The 13952-nt window shown below is 43.4% G+C and overlaps 5 protein-coding genes across 5 annotated transcripts; 2 read left to right on the top strand and 3 right to left on the bottom strand.

Moving 5' to 3' along the window:
- Positions 1-246: 246 nt before the first annotated feature.
- Positions 247-6789, bottom strand: LOC6556672 (serine/arginine repetitive matrix protein 1). The gene is made up of 5 exons (XM_001983632.3): positions 6583-6789; positions 6279-6525; positions 2220-2346; positions 636-2152; positions 247-569 (listed from the first exon to the last, which is right to left on the bottom strand). The coding sequence occupies exons 1-5, from the start codon at positions 6787-6789 to the stop codon at positions 367-369; spliced, it is 2301 nt and encodes a 766-aa protein (XP_001983668.1). The 3' UTR covers positions 247-366.
- LOC6556860 (glycine-rich protein DOT1) lies at positions 5108-6228 on the top strand. The gene has a single exon (XM_001983633.2). It carries the CDS (start codon positions 5186-5188, stop codon positions 6152-6154), a length of 969 nt encoding a protein of 322 aa, XP_001983669.1. The 5' UTR covers positions 5108-5185; the 3' UTR covers positions 6155-6228.
- A 1829-nt stretch (positions 6790-8618) lies between the features above and the next one.
- On the bottom strand, positions 8619-9701 carry LOC6556823 (alpha-tocopherol transfer protein). The gene is made up of 3 exons (XM_001983634.3): positions 9373-9701; positions 8937-9309; positions 8619-8876 (listed from the first exon to the last, which is right to left on the bottom strand). Exons 1-3 carry the CDS (start codon positions 9672-9674, stop codon positions 8619-8621), a joined length of 933 nt encoding a protein of 310 aa, XP_001983670.2. The 5' UTR covers positions 9675-9701.
- Positions 9702-9829: 128 nt separating this feature from the next.
- Positions 9830-10968, bottom strand: LOC6556889 (alpha-tocopherol transfer protein). The gene is made up of 3 exons (XM_001983635.2): positions 10623-10968; positions 10195-10567; positions 9830-10144 (listed from the first exon to the last, which is right to left on the bottom strand). Exons 1-3 carry the CDS (start codon positions 10943-10945, stop codon positions 9884-9886), a joined length of 957 nt encoding a protein of 318 aa, XP_001983671.1. The 5' UTR covers positions 10946-10968; the 3' UTR covers positions 9830-9883.
- A 585-nt stretch (positions 10969-11553) lies between these two features.
- On the top strand, positions 11554-13943 carry LOC6556854 (protein phosphatase inhibitor 2). The gene is made up of 5 exons (XM_001983636.3): positions 11554-11879; positions 12314-12414; positions 12500-12664; positions 12738-12832; positions 12890-13943. Exons 2-5 carry the CDS (start codon positions 12335-12337, stop codon positions 13171-13173), a joined length of 624 nt encoding a protein of 207 aa, XP_001983672.1. The 5' UTR covers positions 11554-11879; positions 12314-12334; the 3' UTR covers positions 13174-13943.
- The last annotated feature ends 9 nt before the right edge of the window (positions 13944-13952 follow it).

Genomic DNA, 13952 nt, shown 5'->3' with positions numbered 1-13952 from the left:
TAAATTGGGTTGTGATATTGACTAAATTGCGCTCGAGTTAAGAAATTAAGGCATACTTTCAGCAGTACGCAAGCGAAAAGGAAAAGGCCTCTAACTCGACCAAATCTTTGGAAATATTCAAAGGATAAGGCGCATTACAATAGAAAGGACTTCCTCTTTCGAACTGAATTCAGGGATTTAGGTTTCTGCTCACAATCGAAAAGATCGGGCATACTTTTAGGGGCATACTGAGAAAAGAAGATAGGATAAGTATTTCCTGTATTTTATTTATAATATTCAAACCCTAATCTATTTAGCCAATCATTTTAAATACTTAAGATACGTAAATATAAAATGGTTAATTGTTTTAAACATTTGAGGACGCCATCAGTCGTCTTGGTCCTCCTCATCATCCTTGAGTATGCCCAGGCGTCTTGCCACCTCTTTCACATTGGCTATGAACTCCTCCTGCACTAGATTGAAACTCATAGCGAGCAAGGCAATGCCAAAGAGCAGATACAAGGAACAGTAGGCAATAGACTGCTCCGATTCGTCCTTGACACCCTTGGCGGGCACAAAATCGCCAAAGCCTGAAGAGAACGAGAGAGAGAGGTAGAGTTAGACTGAAAGAAGTGCGGCATCTAAAAGATACTCACCAATTGTGGTTAGCGTGATGAAGCAGAAGTAGGCGGAGTCCAGGAAGGACCAGTTCTCCCAGAAGGCAAAGAGCGCCGCACCGCCCAGAATATAGCTGACAACGAGAAAGACACACAGCCAAATAGGCACTGGTCGATCCTTGGGCATCAGTTCATATCTGTCGCCATACTCATCCCCATACATGGAATCGTCATCATCATAATCATAACTGGGCCGCCGACGAATCTGTCGCTGCACCGGAAAACCCATTGGCGACATAATACGAGGTGAGGGTGGTAGGCGACGTGGTTCCCGTCTCCGCTCGCGTTTTGGCTCCCGATTGCGTGAACTTCGACGCACTGGATAATCCTCGTAGTGATCGTTGTCCTCGCAGAGGGACAACTCATCGAAGCTCTCCTCCACGTAGTCATCATAGCGTGGCGAACGTCCGCGTCGATTCCGTTGCGGCTGCGGTGCTCCATCATAGTCCGGTGGCTCCAGATGATTGCCATAGCGCGAGGATTGACGTCCCAGGCTGCCAGCACGTCGTACATTGGGGCGTTGCTGACGATGCTGCTGCTGCAGCTGTTGATGCTGCTGCTGATGAGGGTGATGGTGATGATGATGATTCTGCTGTGGCTGCGGGGAACGCTCGCGTTCCAGTTCCCTTTGACGCTGACGCTGACGATGCGCTGATCTTGGCATAGATTGGCTACGCGGAGCATTCCGTGCCTTGTGCCCACTGCTGGCGAAATCCTCATCATCATCCAGTACATAACGATTGGGTATAATGGGCGTCTTGCGCACCACATCCTCATCCACATCCTCGTAGTGCGAGGACTGCGGACCATGCCGTGGATCCACAGACTTGGCGCGCCCACGACCAGGATGGGACTGCAGACGAAGTAATTCGCGTGAGGCACGCGTCTCCTGACGCTGCGGGGATCGCACCGATCTCACGCTGGCTGCCCGCTTGGCCGGTGGCTGCATATCACTGAAATCATCAATGGAGCCATGCATGTGTGACTTGGAGTGACCCACGTAACGTTCGCGCTCCACCGTATGACGATCTCGCATTCTGTCCCGCTGTCGCTGTCGACTGCTGTAGCGATTGGCGCGATTCATCGTTTGGCCCTCATACTCCGAATCACCATAGACAGTGTGACGCTGGCGAGGCTCATGCTGCAGCGGCACATGATACGGCTGTTGGTGACGCGAGCGTCCGCCATCTGCTCCTCTTCCTCCTCCCTTACCCCTATGCCCACCGAATTCACGATCGCGTTCGCGATCGTCATAACCACGACCATAGGTGCGCAGCTCTGGATCAGAGTAGGCGTGACCCATCGACGGACCCAATCCGGAATCATTGTTCGAACGCTGCGTCACCTTCATGGAGCGGCGGAACGAAGGAGGTGGTTGCGAACGTGACGTCACCCGCTGCGGACGCATGCGCATCGATCTCTGGCGGGAGCGGGTATTCCGCGGACGCTTCGCGGATCGGGTGCACACATAGCAGCAGATGCGCCAGTACAGGAAACTGCATGACAATTTAATAATTTAATAATGCGCAATGATTAAATACATATATATGTATGTGTACCCACCGAAACGATGTGGCCATCACATCTCCAATGTTTGATAGACAGAGCAGCATCAGCGGAATGCCAACGATAGCATAAAAGATCGTTGTCACCTTGCCCCAGTCCGTGCGCGGTGATATGTGGCCATAGCCTGTCCACAGTTCAAGTTGCAGTTGCATCGCCAGGTCATATGCAAATAAATAATGGAGGTAGAACCACTTAAGTTAGTATACCTAGGAATGAGCAAAATTTAACACAGCAGTTCACATAAATCACAAGAATCAGAGTTTAAGATTGGATTGGTGTTGAAGATTTCAGTGATGTTACTCGCTTTAATGATACACAAAATTTCACAAATATCGATCAATCTCAATCTGCTTTAGTATTCAAAGACAAAATTGTCAGTATATAGCCAATTTAATTGATATGTATAATATACCCAGATTTATTGCTGATCAACTGTAAAAATTACAAACAAATCGGAAAGGAAAAACAGAATTTTGTTAAACAAAGCGTATTTTGATGTCTTTAAACAATTGATTTGTGTTGAAATATACATATTGCATGGCCCCCCAATGGTCCCCATAATCTAGCAATGTAATATTCTCTAGATTTCTGTTCTGTTCTAGAAATACTCTTCGCATACACTTTGTAGCTGCTGTTAGATAATTTTGTTTGACTTAAGAACTGCCTTGAACCTTATCGAACTGTGTTAGCTAGCAAATAGCCAAAAGTTTCATGAAATGCTAATGGGCGCAACGTGTCTAATCGCTCCGGTTTGGGAAGTCCGCTAATCTATTATCGCCACCTACGCCAAGCAATGAACAACTACCAAAAACAAAACAGACGTTTCAAGTTTTGCCGCCTGAAGGCATTTGCGGAAATGCGGAAGTATTTCGCATAGACTCCATGATTGTTAATGGGGAATGGGTGTGTGGTGTTTGGTATTAGCACAGACCAAACAAGCGTCGGTCATTAAACTCACAGAAACTGAGCAACTAAAGCCAAACTAGACAAGTCAAGTCGAACTAATAACCAAATACAACCAAATGGGGAAATTGTGCAAAAAGTTCGCATCATCAATCTAAAATCTGGCAACTAAACACAACTCATCTGTGGTCAGTCGCATTTGACCTTGCGTTTGTTTTTTATTTTCAAATATAATTCAAATTTTTGATTTCGTTTCTAAGCCCGATATCCAAACCTCAAATCCGTATCCATTTTAGAGGTCATGCACGTGGTGCCCGTCCAGTGGGCCAATCAACCTGTGTGCAACAAAGTGTGTCCAAAAAAACAACACAAAACTATAACTGACCTATGACTGCACGATCTGAAGAATGATAAGCCAAAAAAATATATATAATATGCAATATCTGCACTTAATCAGTTAATGGACATTCATTTGGAACAATTAAGTGGTGGTGTGTAAAAATCAGTTAACTCATTAAAATTTCCAGGAAAGTTTTTTGAAATCAGAATGCGTCGGAGTCTAACGTGCAATTACAAAACGATCGTGCGGCTTTTTCATATTTATGCGTTTCGAACGTGACCATTGTCCAGCTGTCCATTTTGTCCAATCATCGATTGCAGCAAGTTCCTGGGCGGCACTGCATGAATCCGTTCAGTGAACACAGAACATGGGCCTTTCAATTTGCGGTTTGGTTTGGAAATTTCTTTGACATGGATGAATCAATGCTAAGTACGTGGACTGCCTGCCCGGCGATCAAACAGATCGCTGATCGCAGATCGCTGATTGCCGATTTCTGATTGCTGTTAAATCTGGCGTGTCTTGTCTGCGACTGCGTCTCCGTCTGCCACGACCGTCAATCTGTCTCCCTCACCCACTATCTCTCTCTCTCTCTCTATCTCCCTTCGACTGTGTTCCACTGTTGTTGTCTGTTTGTTTGTTTAGCTTGTTTTCGTTGATTCATTAGCTGTTTACACTGGGGCACAGTGGAGCAAAGGCTCATCTGGGTGTGTTCAGCACAACAATTTCTTTCCTAAACAAAAATGCAAAGTAGAAGGCTTTCGATTAAGTCATTAAATCAACCCATTAATTTATTATGGAAGAGCAAACAGCAACACATATTCAATTTTGTTATGATAAAAAGAAAAGAAAATAGATGATTAATGATTAAAACGTGCATACTTTAAATCCCACAGGTGTTATCGCTAGACAGTCTAGCACTCGATGCTGCCCTGCATAAATCTACAAGCTGAGTAAAAATCATATGCGCTTATAGAAAATGTTCTCAGATGGAATATAGTTTCTAGGATCTATGCTCAAGTGGAATGTATAGAACACAATATTATTGATATCTTCCATTTTCAACTGGGATCAAAGCAATTCCCTATAAAATCGTAGTTGACTTTATATATTTCATTTGAGCAGCGATCATAGAAACTAAATTTTATGGAGATCATTGAGGTATTAACAACAATACACTTCATATTTTTAGCCATCGCATTTAGAATATTTTCTTCTTTTGAACATTAAATTATTTTTTATGCATACATTAACCCCCTAACCACATTTGAATCTTTTTCTCGGAAGCATTTAGTATTAAATTGATAGGCATAATAAAGTAAAGATTGAGATTAGGGAGCAGAAGCACTTGCATGTTCTTCTGACTAAAGCAATGCGTCACTTTCAGCTGGTTCCACTGTGCCCATTGACGCACCTGCCTCACCTTTCGCATCTGCCTCTGCCTCACCCTCACCCTCCGCGACCCCGAGGTCTCTCAGTGGGCTCTGCCTCTGCCGCTGCTTCAGCCACAGTCGAGTGATTTTGTGCGTTGTTGTCGTTTTAGGCCATTGTTATATAAGTAGCGTGTGCCGCTCGCATTGCCGAATTATTCTCTTACCAACGCTAAACACGAGTGCAAGTCGCGACCAAGCGAGAAATACGGGTCAGTGTGTGAACCACTCACAGCAACAACAACTAAAACTAAAATAGGAAGAAAGGCCAATCTCGGCAAGACTGCGAAATCATGCGAAAAGATTGCCTCATCGCATTGCTGGCACTCGTCTGTCAACTGGCCCTGGCGACAGCGGACAGATCGGATGACGATCATTGGGTCTGGCGCACCTACAGCCGAAGACAGCGTGCATTCAAGGATGACGATATCGATCGCATTGCCAGCACATCCTCGAGAAAGACACACGAGCAGCAGCTGAGGCGAGAGCCCACGACGAGGAGACCGCTACCTGGGGAGCCGGAGAACGATGAGATCGAGGACTATGTGGATGTGCAGCCCACAGTGTCGCCTAATGTGGGCACACGCCAATACAGCCCGTATCCCAGTGGCAATCCCTATGGTGGCTTCGGTGGTGCACAGCCCAATGGTGGTCAGTTTGCAGGCGGCTTTGGTGGCAGTCCGGGAGTGCTCGTAGGTCCAGGTGGACCCACAGGTGTCATCGGTAGACAACCTCTCTATCCCAATGTCTATCAAAATGGTTTTGGTGGTGGACAAAATGGACTCGGATTCGGACAGGGACAGGGACACGGATTGGGTGGCTATCCCGGCAGCTTTGGCAGCTTTGGTGGCGCAACTTTCCCTGGAGTGGGTGGTGGTTACCCGGGCGCGCAGCAGGGTCAGTTTGCCGGCGCTGGCAGTCAGTATCCATTTGGTGGCTTTGCCGGAGCGGGCACCAATTACAACAGCAATCAGTTCGCAACGCCTGGAGGACAGTATGCGGGTGTCGGACAGTATCCGGTAGCCCAGTACGGTGGACCACAGTACACGGAGGGCTATGGCCTCGCAAGCTTTGGCCAAGGTCAGCCAGGTGTGCCAGTCTCTGGATTTGGTGGCAACTATGGAGCGGGCGGCAATTTCGGATCCAATCTATTTGGCTTCGACGAGAAGTCGCCAGCCGTAGCGGAGGGCAAGAGTGCAAAGTCTGTCGCCATTGCACCAGCGACTGTCAATGATAAGCTCAGCATGGATAAGAAGGCTTAGCTGCCGCTATCCCACACCTATCTACCCACCACCCTGTAGTATTCATTAGTGATCTAGGCTTAGCTATATGTTTAGTGCGAATAAAAAACTCCTATTGATTATTGTATTTATATTTTATATTTACCGATTGTGGTTATCACGATGATCGAGTAGAATAGTGAGCCGGCAAAGGTCCACTGGGATTTGCGAACATCCTCGTCGCCATCCCAGCCATCGGCCTTGATGGCAGTCAATATTTGCTTCTCAAAGTTGGCCAAATGTTTGCTCACATTCGCCATCCAATCGTTCTCCCGCAGCACCAGAGCATCATCGGAGAGCAGCCAAATGCGTTCGGTCAGATTGAAGCGCAGATTTTGAATGTCTCGCTTGACCTGCATGGGATGCTTTTAGCGGATTGACTTCCCTTCGGATGTTGGCTGCGAACTCACCTCAATCTCGTGGGGTCGCTCGAGATGTTGGAACAAGTAGGCACCGCCCACACAATAGGAGACCACAAGCGCCACGAGCAACACATGCGAAACGATGCAGGTGAGCACCTTCCACGAGAAACAGATGGCAGCCACACAGCGTCCTCGCTGCGGCTTCGCTGGCTCCACCATGTGTGCCGGCATCGATTGTGCGCGCCTCGTCGACATCCCAGCTCACCTCGCCGGCTACGTTTCGGGCGTCTTTCCTCGTTTGGCCAATTTCACGTTTCGCTGCACACAAATTATGAAAAGGCTTTTGAAATGGCTAAATGGGAGATGAAACTGCAACTGCAAACACCCTGTCTGCAGTAAAATTTCTAGGTCGTGTTTCTACAAGTCTAAACAGACAGAATAGAGTCGAACCAAACTAAAGTTCTACAGAGCAATCTTAGAAAACCCTCAAACAAATATTATAATTAAAGCACAGAATCTTAAAGTTAGTAATTCTATCGAAAAATTTATAATTGACACGAGAATATTCAATTGAAAACACACTTTCAATGAAGCTTGGAAATATCCACATTTTTGCTGATGGCAGTACATAGTTTGGATCGGAACACAATATTATATATGTAGCTGCCCTGGGGACAAGCAGTTATAAGATAAGTCTTAAGGTTGAAAGGGTTTCAATCCCATATCCTTTCCGATACAATATAACTACACAAATGTGGAATATTCAGCTCAAAGCCAGTTGTGAAACAGAAATCATATAAATAAGATTTGTGTGAAACGCACAAGAGCTGAACAATATTTTGAATTTGGGAAAAAATGCACATGTCAGCAGAAAAACTCTTGGTAATTAATCTTCGGCGTGCCTAGGACACAAGTTCTTTCTTGTCTCTTATATATGAATATGCTATATTTTAATTAATTTATGACCTGGTTCTTGAAGACCACACACTTTCCATCGCTAACAGAGTACTGACAGAAGGTCCGCAAATTACACGTGGAATGTGCAGGTGGCTGAATTTGGAGTGGGAAACCCTCTAGCCCCTATCTCCTATCCCCAATACCCCGATTCCCAAACCACAGACAAACATGTACATTAATTTTTGTCTAAATATTTATTTAGTCGACGCGCTGTGCTGGCAAGGTCGGGGGTAAGTGGCTAGGGAGGGGGGGAGAGTAGCTCACAGTATTCGCCTTATGCAAACTATTTTTGGGGGAACATCCATCCATCTCATCATCACCGCAAACAGACAGACAAACACACAAGGAGACACACAGACAGACAGACAACTAGATAGACAGACACAACAGAGAATGGACCGAGCAACAGAACTTTTTACTTTTCATAGTCTAAATACTAGCCAAGAAATAACAGATAAAACTATATACATATATAGATATAGAGACAAGCGTGTTCGATTTAAGAGCAGCACCAGCTATATAACATGCCAAAATAATTAGTTTCTTTGATTTCATTTGATTTTCCCTGATGGGCAATTAACTATGGACAGTTTATGAACTGATTGGATTCTTTATGGCAACTCATTTACATTTATGTTCACCGATCTTTCACTATAAAACTGTTTCTAATTTTTATTTTTTTTGTTAATATTTCCAAATTCGTTTCATGCTGTGCGTGTGTGTAGATTTTCCGAATATTTTCCGATAGCGGGTACACATGGACCGATCCCGACGACTCTCCAAAGATTACTGAAACATTTCTCGGATCGGCAAACGGTGCTCGAGTGTTTTATTTTTGTTTTCTTCTATGTTGAATATTTTGGAATACTTTTTTTTTGTTTACTTTTTGCATTTCACGTGTTCTCCCGTAAAAAGAACAATCCGAGCAGCTGATTTTGTGCACCTCTTCTCTCTCTCTCTCTCTCTTCAGTCCGATTATATCTGTAGTTGTATGCAATAAGTTTTTACTGCACATTTCTTAAAGAAAATTGCTGTATTTCGAATACGCTACAATTTAGCATTATCAAAATATGATAGGCATTATCTTAAGTTATAGATATAGATAAGAAATATATATATATTGCATATTAGTCGACATTTAGTTGCCTGAAGGAACCCTCGAATCCACATAGACTCTCGAAATCGATGGGTTTGCCCAATCGCAATCGCTCATCCGTCCCATAATTAGCCTCATCCACCCAGTAATTTCTGTTTGCATTGATGCGTTCCTCCCACTCCTTGATTAGCTCTGGCACAGAACCATTTTCGCCACCGTACTCAACGGGCAAATACTTTTGTGGTATCTGCTTGTACAGTGACTCCAAATTGTTGCCGTGCACATAAAGCTATGGGAAAGTATTGTAGAAAGTGTTAAGGATTTATTTCTACTTGGACTGCTTTCTTACCCTGCTCTGTTGTTTCTTGGACAACATCGGCTTGAACATATTGAAGATCTTGTCAAAGCCTCCGGGTGTATTTATGAAATGTGTTCCCACCGTGCGCATGGGTAAAGCCTGCTCCTGGAACACAGTCATTCTTTTAGATAACGTGGGCGTCATCTGTAGATAGTGTCCTGTTTTGAGGTTAGTCAAATCTAACAGGTGTATGCAGCCATTGACAATGGCATCGTCATCCTCATTGAGCATTATCTGATGCATTAGAGATCCAGCTCGATTGATGTCTAGGAAGTGATACATATCCGGATTATGGGCTCCCATGCGCAGAAGGATTATACGAGGACCATTGTCATTTAGTGGGCGTGGCAGCGCTATGGCGTTGCTTTATCAAGTTTATCAAATTCCGCATTACCAAATTCAACAATAGTCTAGGATAATAACTTACCCAATCCGAAACAGAACGAGCAACTTATCCACATCCACATTATGACCCAAGAAGTAATCCGGATATTTGGTGCGCAGCGTATAAAATCGATCCATTTTGGATTTGGTCTTCTCCAAACTGAACTTGCAGCCACGCAGAAAGTTAACCAAGGTCTGATCATCTGTGCGTGCCTTTAAATGTGGCTGCTGCTCGATCCACAGACGCAGTGCAGCAATATCCTGATCAAGGCGCTCCGGCACCTCATTCAGCTGCTCGATGGCATTTTTCTGTAGCTCTGCGCGAAGCGGACGAATCGAAGGCATGTTGACCAGATCTCGCTGTCGATTCACGAATGAAGTTTTCATTTTGGTGGTCGAGCAACACTAATATATAATCAAAAATTAAGATTAGATAAGTAGTCTAGACGGAGAGCGTAAGAAATTGCTAGCCGGAGAGTAAGTAGAGAGAGTCAAGCCAGTTAACAATGCATTCAATTTATTGCTTGCTTATAGTTTTAAATAGTTTGCTGAGTTCAGTCGATATCTAGCTTGCGGAATGAACCATCCAGGCCAAAGTAACTCTGGCAGTTGATATTCTCAGCATTATGTTCTCTCAGTTTTTCATTGGTGCCAAAGTGACGTGACTGCTCGAAGTAATCGCGATAGCTGAACAACTTGAGCTCCATCTCATCGATAATGTCCTGCATGGTGCCCTTGCTGCCACCATATTCCTGCGGCAAATTCTCCCGACGAACCCGCTCAAAAATTGCTTTCGGATCGGAGCTAACGGAGACCTATAAAAGGATTATTTTTGCAGACGATTCCTGGCTAATTATTTACTTACGCGCTGCTTGATCTTGTCGGGAAAGAAGGATCGCAGCGACTTGAAGCCACTCTCGAATGATTCCGGCGCATTTATGAAATGTATACCCTTTTGCCTGGTGGGCATTGCCTCATCCGCAAAGGCGGAAAACTTGCTCAGCAACATCGGTTGCAGGGCAAACAAATTGGCCGCAGTTACTCCGGCCATATCCAATATCTCGATATAGCCACTGACATTCGCATTGTCATCTTCCATCATCATAATCTCGCCGAACATGGAGCCCACTCGAATGATGTCCTGGAACTTGAATTTGTTGGTGTCATAAGAACCAGCTCGTATAATAGTTACCGCTGGACCGAGATCCTTCTCATCCAAGGGTATGCGTAGTATAATACTAAAAAAGAGCGGAAACTTGACTTGGGAAGGATTGAAAGATGAAGTCTTAGTACCCCATGCGTACGATCTCCAGTACCTGAGGATCGTCGGCGAGACGATGCTCGTTGAAAACTTCGGGTATAGCCACCTGGAGCGTGTAATATCGATCAATCTTGTGTTTGGCCTTCTCCAAACTAAATTTACTGCCACGCAGAAAGCTGAGCAGAAACTGATCCGTGAGGCAGGAGCAGAGATGCGGTTGCCTTTGGAGCCATTCACGCAGAGTGGCAATATCAGAGGATATACGAGATGGGACCTCATTCAACTCCTCAATGGCAATGCGCTGAAGACCCTCCTGGAGTGGTCGTATATCCGAGGAAAGATTGCTGTTGCTCATTGTGGTTTTCAGATCCAGACTAACATAAAATTATGCAGTTCGAGCAGGTAAATTGTACATTTTCAATGCGATAAGATACAAGCTCAATTGTTAATCCTAATCTGTCAAGCGATTAGTTCTTGCTAAATGCGTTACTTATCTTTAAAGATAACTGCTCATTAATAATAAATCAATCATTTATCAAAATTTACTTAGCGTGCATAATCTAAGTGTGATGCAATTATAACAAGTGGGCAATAATTTCGCACATTATTTAATTTTTCATATACATAACAAAATTGCGCTTAACTAAAGTTACCGATCAACCCATTGGGACCATTTAAGGGTTAACAATGCTTTGCCTTTCGAATGTTAACTAACAGGAGCAGTAAATTGCGTTAATTTCTGTTCGGCGAATGCTGTGAATGAATAATTCTTAAATCTAAATAGAAAATATATACGAGAAGCACCTAAGCTAAAAATTATATATATTATTTATATGCTTTATATATAAAATAAAAACAAGCCACGTTTTCTGTTAGATTTTCGCAGACGTGACTTGATATACACGATATAATTGTATCGCCATCATAATTTACCGATGAATTAATATCGCACATCTCTAGCGTATAGCAACAACATTGTGAGCTAACAGCACACACAGTGTAAGTTAACAGCATCACACTGTGAGTTAACAGCGCCTCTAAGCAGACGCACTCTTAACAATAATACATATAAATAGATAAATATCAAAATTAAAAGCGCTAATTCGTTAAAACTCTTAGCGCACGTTATAAACTATATCAAATATAATCAAATTAAGTACACCGCAAAGGTCAGCTCGAAACGCACTCGTGATTTACTTGTGAGACGCAAAATTGCACATTGCAATAACCCCACTCCAAAAATAGGAAAACAGCTGCAGCATTTTGGTTTCTAAAACCCTAAAAACAAAGTAAGTTGTGCATAAAAGTCAACGAAAACAATAGATAAAGAGAAAGTCAGCCATGCCAGGTCATGTCATGTTCAGTAAAGGCCAAAGTAAAGGGCGTTGCAAATGCCACATGCTAAGGCGGCGTCGGCAACAGCCCCGGTGGGTGGCAGCCGCCCTCCCCAGTGGGTGGCTGGCTGGTCATGCGGCCCCCCTCAAGGGCAGCATTTAACTACTGCAAGGTGTCGTAAGTGCCGCGAATTTATCCGAATTGCCATTCTCAACAATGTTGCCGCACTTTAAGCCCATAATGCCATTTGTTTACTGTTATACGCCGTGATTCATCCGCTAACAAATTACTGTATTGACGTAATTGTGCAAATATTCAAATTAACTTTTTATAGGTGTGTGTGTGTGGTTGCTTGTGTGTGTTAATCTATATACGTATATATTTGCAGCTAGTGTGAGATCAAATCAAGATGCAAAACAATCCCAGTCCACAGTTGCCCTGCAAGGGCATTTTAAAGACTTCGCGCAGCTTTGACAAGTCGGGCGCCAGGTAAAAACAAAACCCTTGATTAACTTTGACCTTTCCTAATAACAACAAAGACTAAAACAGTTTCTCTTTCCAATTTTTTGTGCAGTTTTCGCAAAAGTGCCAAGTTTGATGAGCTGAATGTGCTGCAAACGTTTCATCCGGCCGATAAGGATTATGGCCATATGAAAATCGATGAGCCAAAAACACCATACAACTACACGGAACAGGGGCCGAACAGGGACGAACTGGACACCGAGCTGCTGGTGGAGAAGTATTTAATTACACTATATAAGCATTCAGTTGAGCATTCACTCAAAGTGTCCTCTTTTATATGCCATTTGTAGACTACGCATTGCGGCCACCTCACAACAGTCTTCCCAAAGCATTGACGACGAAGGTTCTTCCGGCGATGACCAGCCCCTCAGCGAAGAGGAGCGACGTAAGCTTCAATTGAACATCAATTAAATATACATTTAACTCGTTTATTCTCTTTCAGAACGACGTCGTGAATTCGAGCGGCGTCGCAAGGCGCATTATCGTGAATTCGAGGCTGTGAAATTGGCGCGCAAGCTGATACAGGAGGAGGATGACTTTGATGTTGATAATGATGCAGCTCCTTCGGCTTCTGGGTCAGCTCAGGGCACCGCCTCCACTTCCAGCAGCTCGAAACAAGAGTCGAGTCCAAAAGCCACAACATCCGCGTCCGCCAGTGCCATTGCCCGTGCAAATGCCCCGAGCAGCAGCATCAGCAATATGGATCTGGAGCCAACTCAGAATTAAAAGCAATATGCAACTCAAGATGTACACGGGGCTCGGCTCTTAACTGACTTTGTTTGTTGATGTTAATGTTGTGCGCGAAACTTAATTGAATTCTACTGTCGTGATGAATTGAATTTAAACTTATCAGGCCAAGGTTCAATCGTATATATATATATTTCAATTTAGCAGCCTTCGCTAAAATGTGCTTTCCATCAAAGAATACGAAGAAAAACAAAATTCGAGCAACTTGTAGCTATATTTTACAACAATGATTGCACATGATAATTAATACATATGTATGAGTAAATATGAAAATTTGTAGTGTTATATTATGTAGTTAATGTCTATAGATCTGATTTTTTCCAATTGAATAACATTATAACTAAACTATTTGTCCGACCTCCTCCAACGCATAACGCATTCATTTGCATTTAATTTTCAATAAGTGGAAATTTAATTTCTAAACACCTACACACAAAAGTGCCACAAACATAAAAATAATAACAATAACAATAATAATACGAAACAGAAGAATATGGAGAAGTAAGCGTAACGAGAAAAACTACAAGGTGGAAAACTTGTTGGTAAAATTGTGAATGAGATGAAATGAAAATTGATTTGGCCTTACTTTTAGTTATTTATTAAACCAATATGTGCGATTTACTATTACTATTATAATTACGAATACGATTATTATTGTGAATATAATAGTTTTTAGCGATGCAAAAACGAAAGTTTCAATAAAGAGCAATGTGAAATCCTTTGTAAAAACCCAATAACCCAAAAACCAAGATAGAAAA

This window comes from Drosophila grimshawi, unplaced genomic scaffold, assembly GCF_018153295.1.
Source record: "Drosophila grimshawi isolate 15287-2541.00 unplaced genomic scaffold, ASM1815329v1 contig_44, whole genome shotgun sequence".
Taxonomy (NCBI): Eukaryota; Metazoa; Arthropoda; class Insecta; order Diptera; family Drosophilidae; genus Drosophila; species Drosophila grimshawi.
The sequence above is the reverse complement of the archived record's forward strand: the minus strand, read 5'-3'. Positions and strand labels throughout refer to the sequence as shown.

Excerpts from the sequence above, each read along its gene's own strand:
- LOC6556860 (XM_001983633.2), top strand. The coding sequence starts at position 5,186 with ATGCGAAAAGATTGCCTCATCGCATTGCTGGCACTCGTCTGTCAACTG.
- LOC6556672 (XM_001983632.3), bottom strand. The coding sequence starts at position 6,789 with ATGTCGACGAGGCGCGCACAATCGATGCCGGCACACATGGTGGAGCCA. Across the intron at positions 6,526-6,582 it reads AGCGACCCCACGAGATTGAG|GTCAAGCGAGACATTCAAAA; the intron begins GTGAGTTCGCAG and ends CATCCCATGCAG. Across the intron at positions 570-635 it reads CATCACGCTAACCACAATTG|GCTTTGGCGATTTTGTGCCC; the intron begins GTGAGTATCTTT and ends CGTTCTCTTCAG.
- LOC6556823 (XM_001983634.3), bottom strand. The coding sequence starts at position 9,674 with ATGCCTTCGATTCGTCCGCTTCGCGCAGAGCTACAGAAAAATGCCATC. Across the intron at positions 9,310-9,372 it reads CTCGTTCTGTTTCGGATTGG|CAACGCCATAGCGCTGCCAC; the intron begins GTAAGTTATTAT and ends AACTTGATAAAG. Across the intron at positions 8,877-8,936 it reads CCAAGAAACAACAGAGCAGG|CTTTATGTGCACGGCAACAA; the intron begins GTAAGAAAGCAG and ends ACTTTCCCATAG.
- LOC6556889 (XM_001983635.2), bottom strand. The coding sequence starts at position 10,945 with ATGAGCAACAGCAATCTTTCCTCGGATATACGACCACTCCAGGAGGGT. Across the intron at positions 10,568-10,622 it reads CTGGAGATCGTACGCATGGG|TATTATACTACGCATACCCT; the intron begins GTACTAAGACTT and ends GCTCTTTTTTAG. Across the intron at positions 10,145-10,194 it reads CCGACAAGATCAAGCAGCGC|GTCTCCGTTAGCTCCGATCC; the intron begins GTAAGTAAATAA and ends ATCCTTTTATAG.
- LOC6556854 (XM_001983636.3), top strand. The coding sequence starts at position 12,335 with ATGCAAAACAATCCCAGTCCACAGTTGCCCTGCAAGGGCATTTTAAAG. Across the intron at positions 12,415-12,499 it reads TTTGACAAGTCGGGCGCCAG|TTTTCGCAAAAGTGCCAAGT; the intron begins GTAAAAACAAAA and ends TTTTTTGTGCAG. Across the intron at positions 12,665-12,737 it reads ACCGAGCTGCTGGTGGAGAA|ACTACGCATTGCGGCCACCT; the intron begins GTATTTAATTAC and ends TGCCATTTGTAG.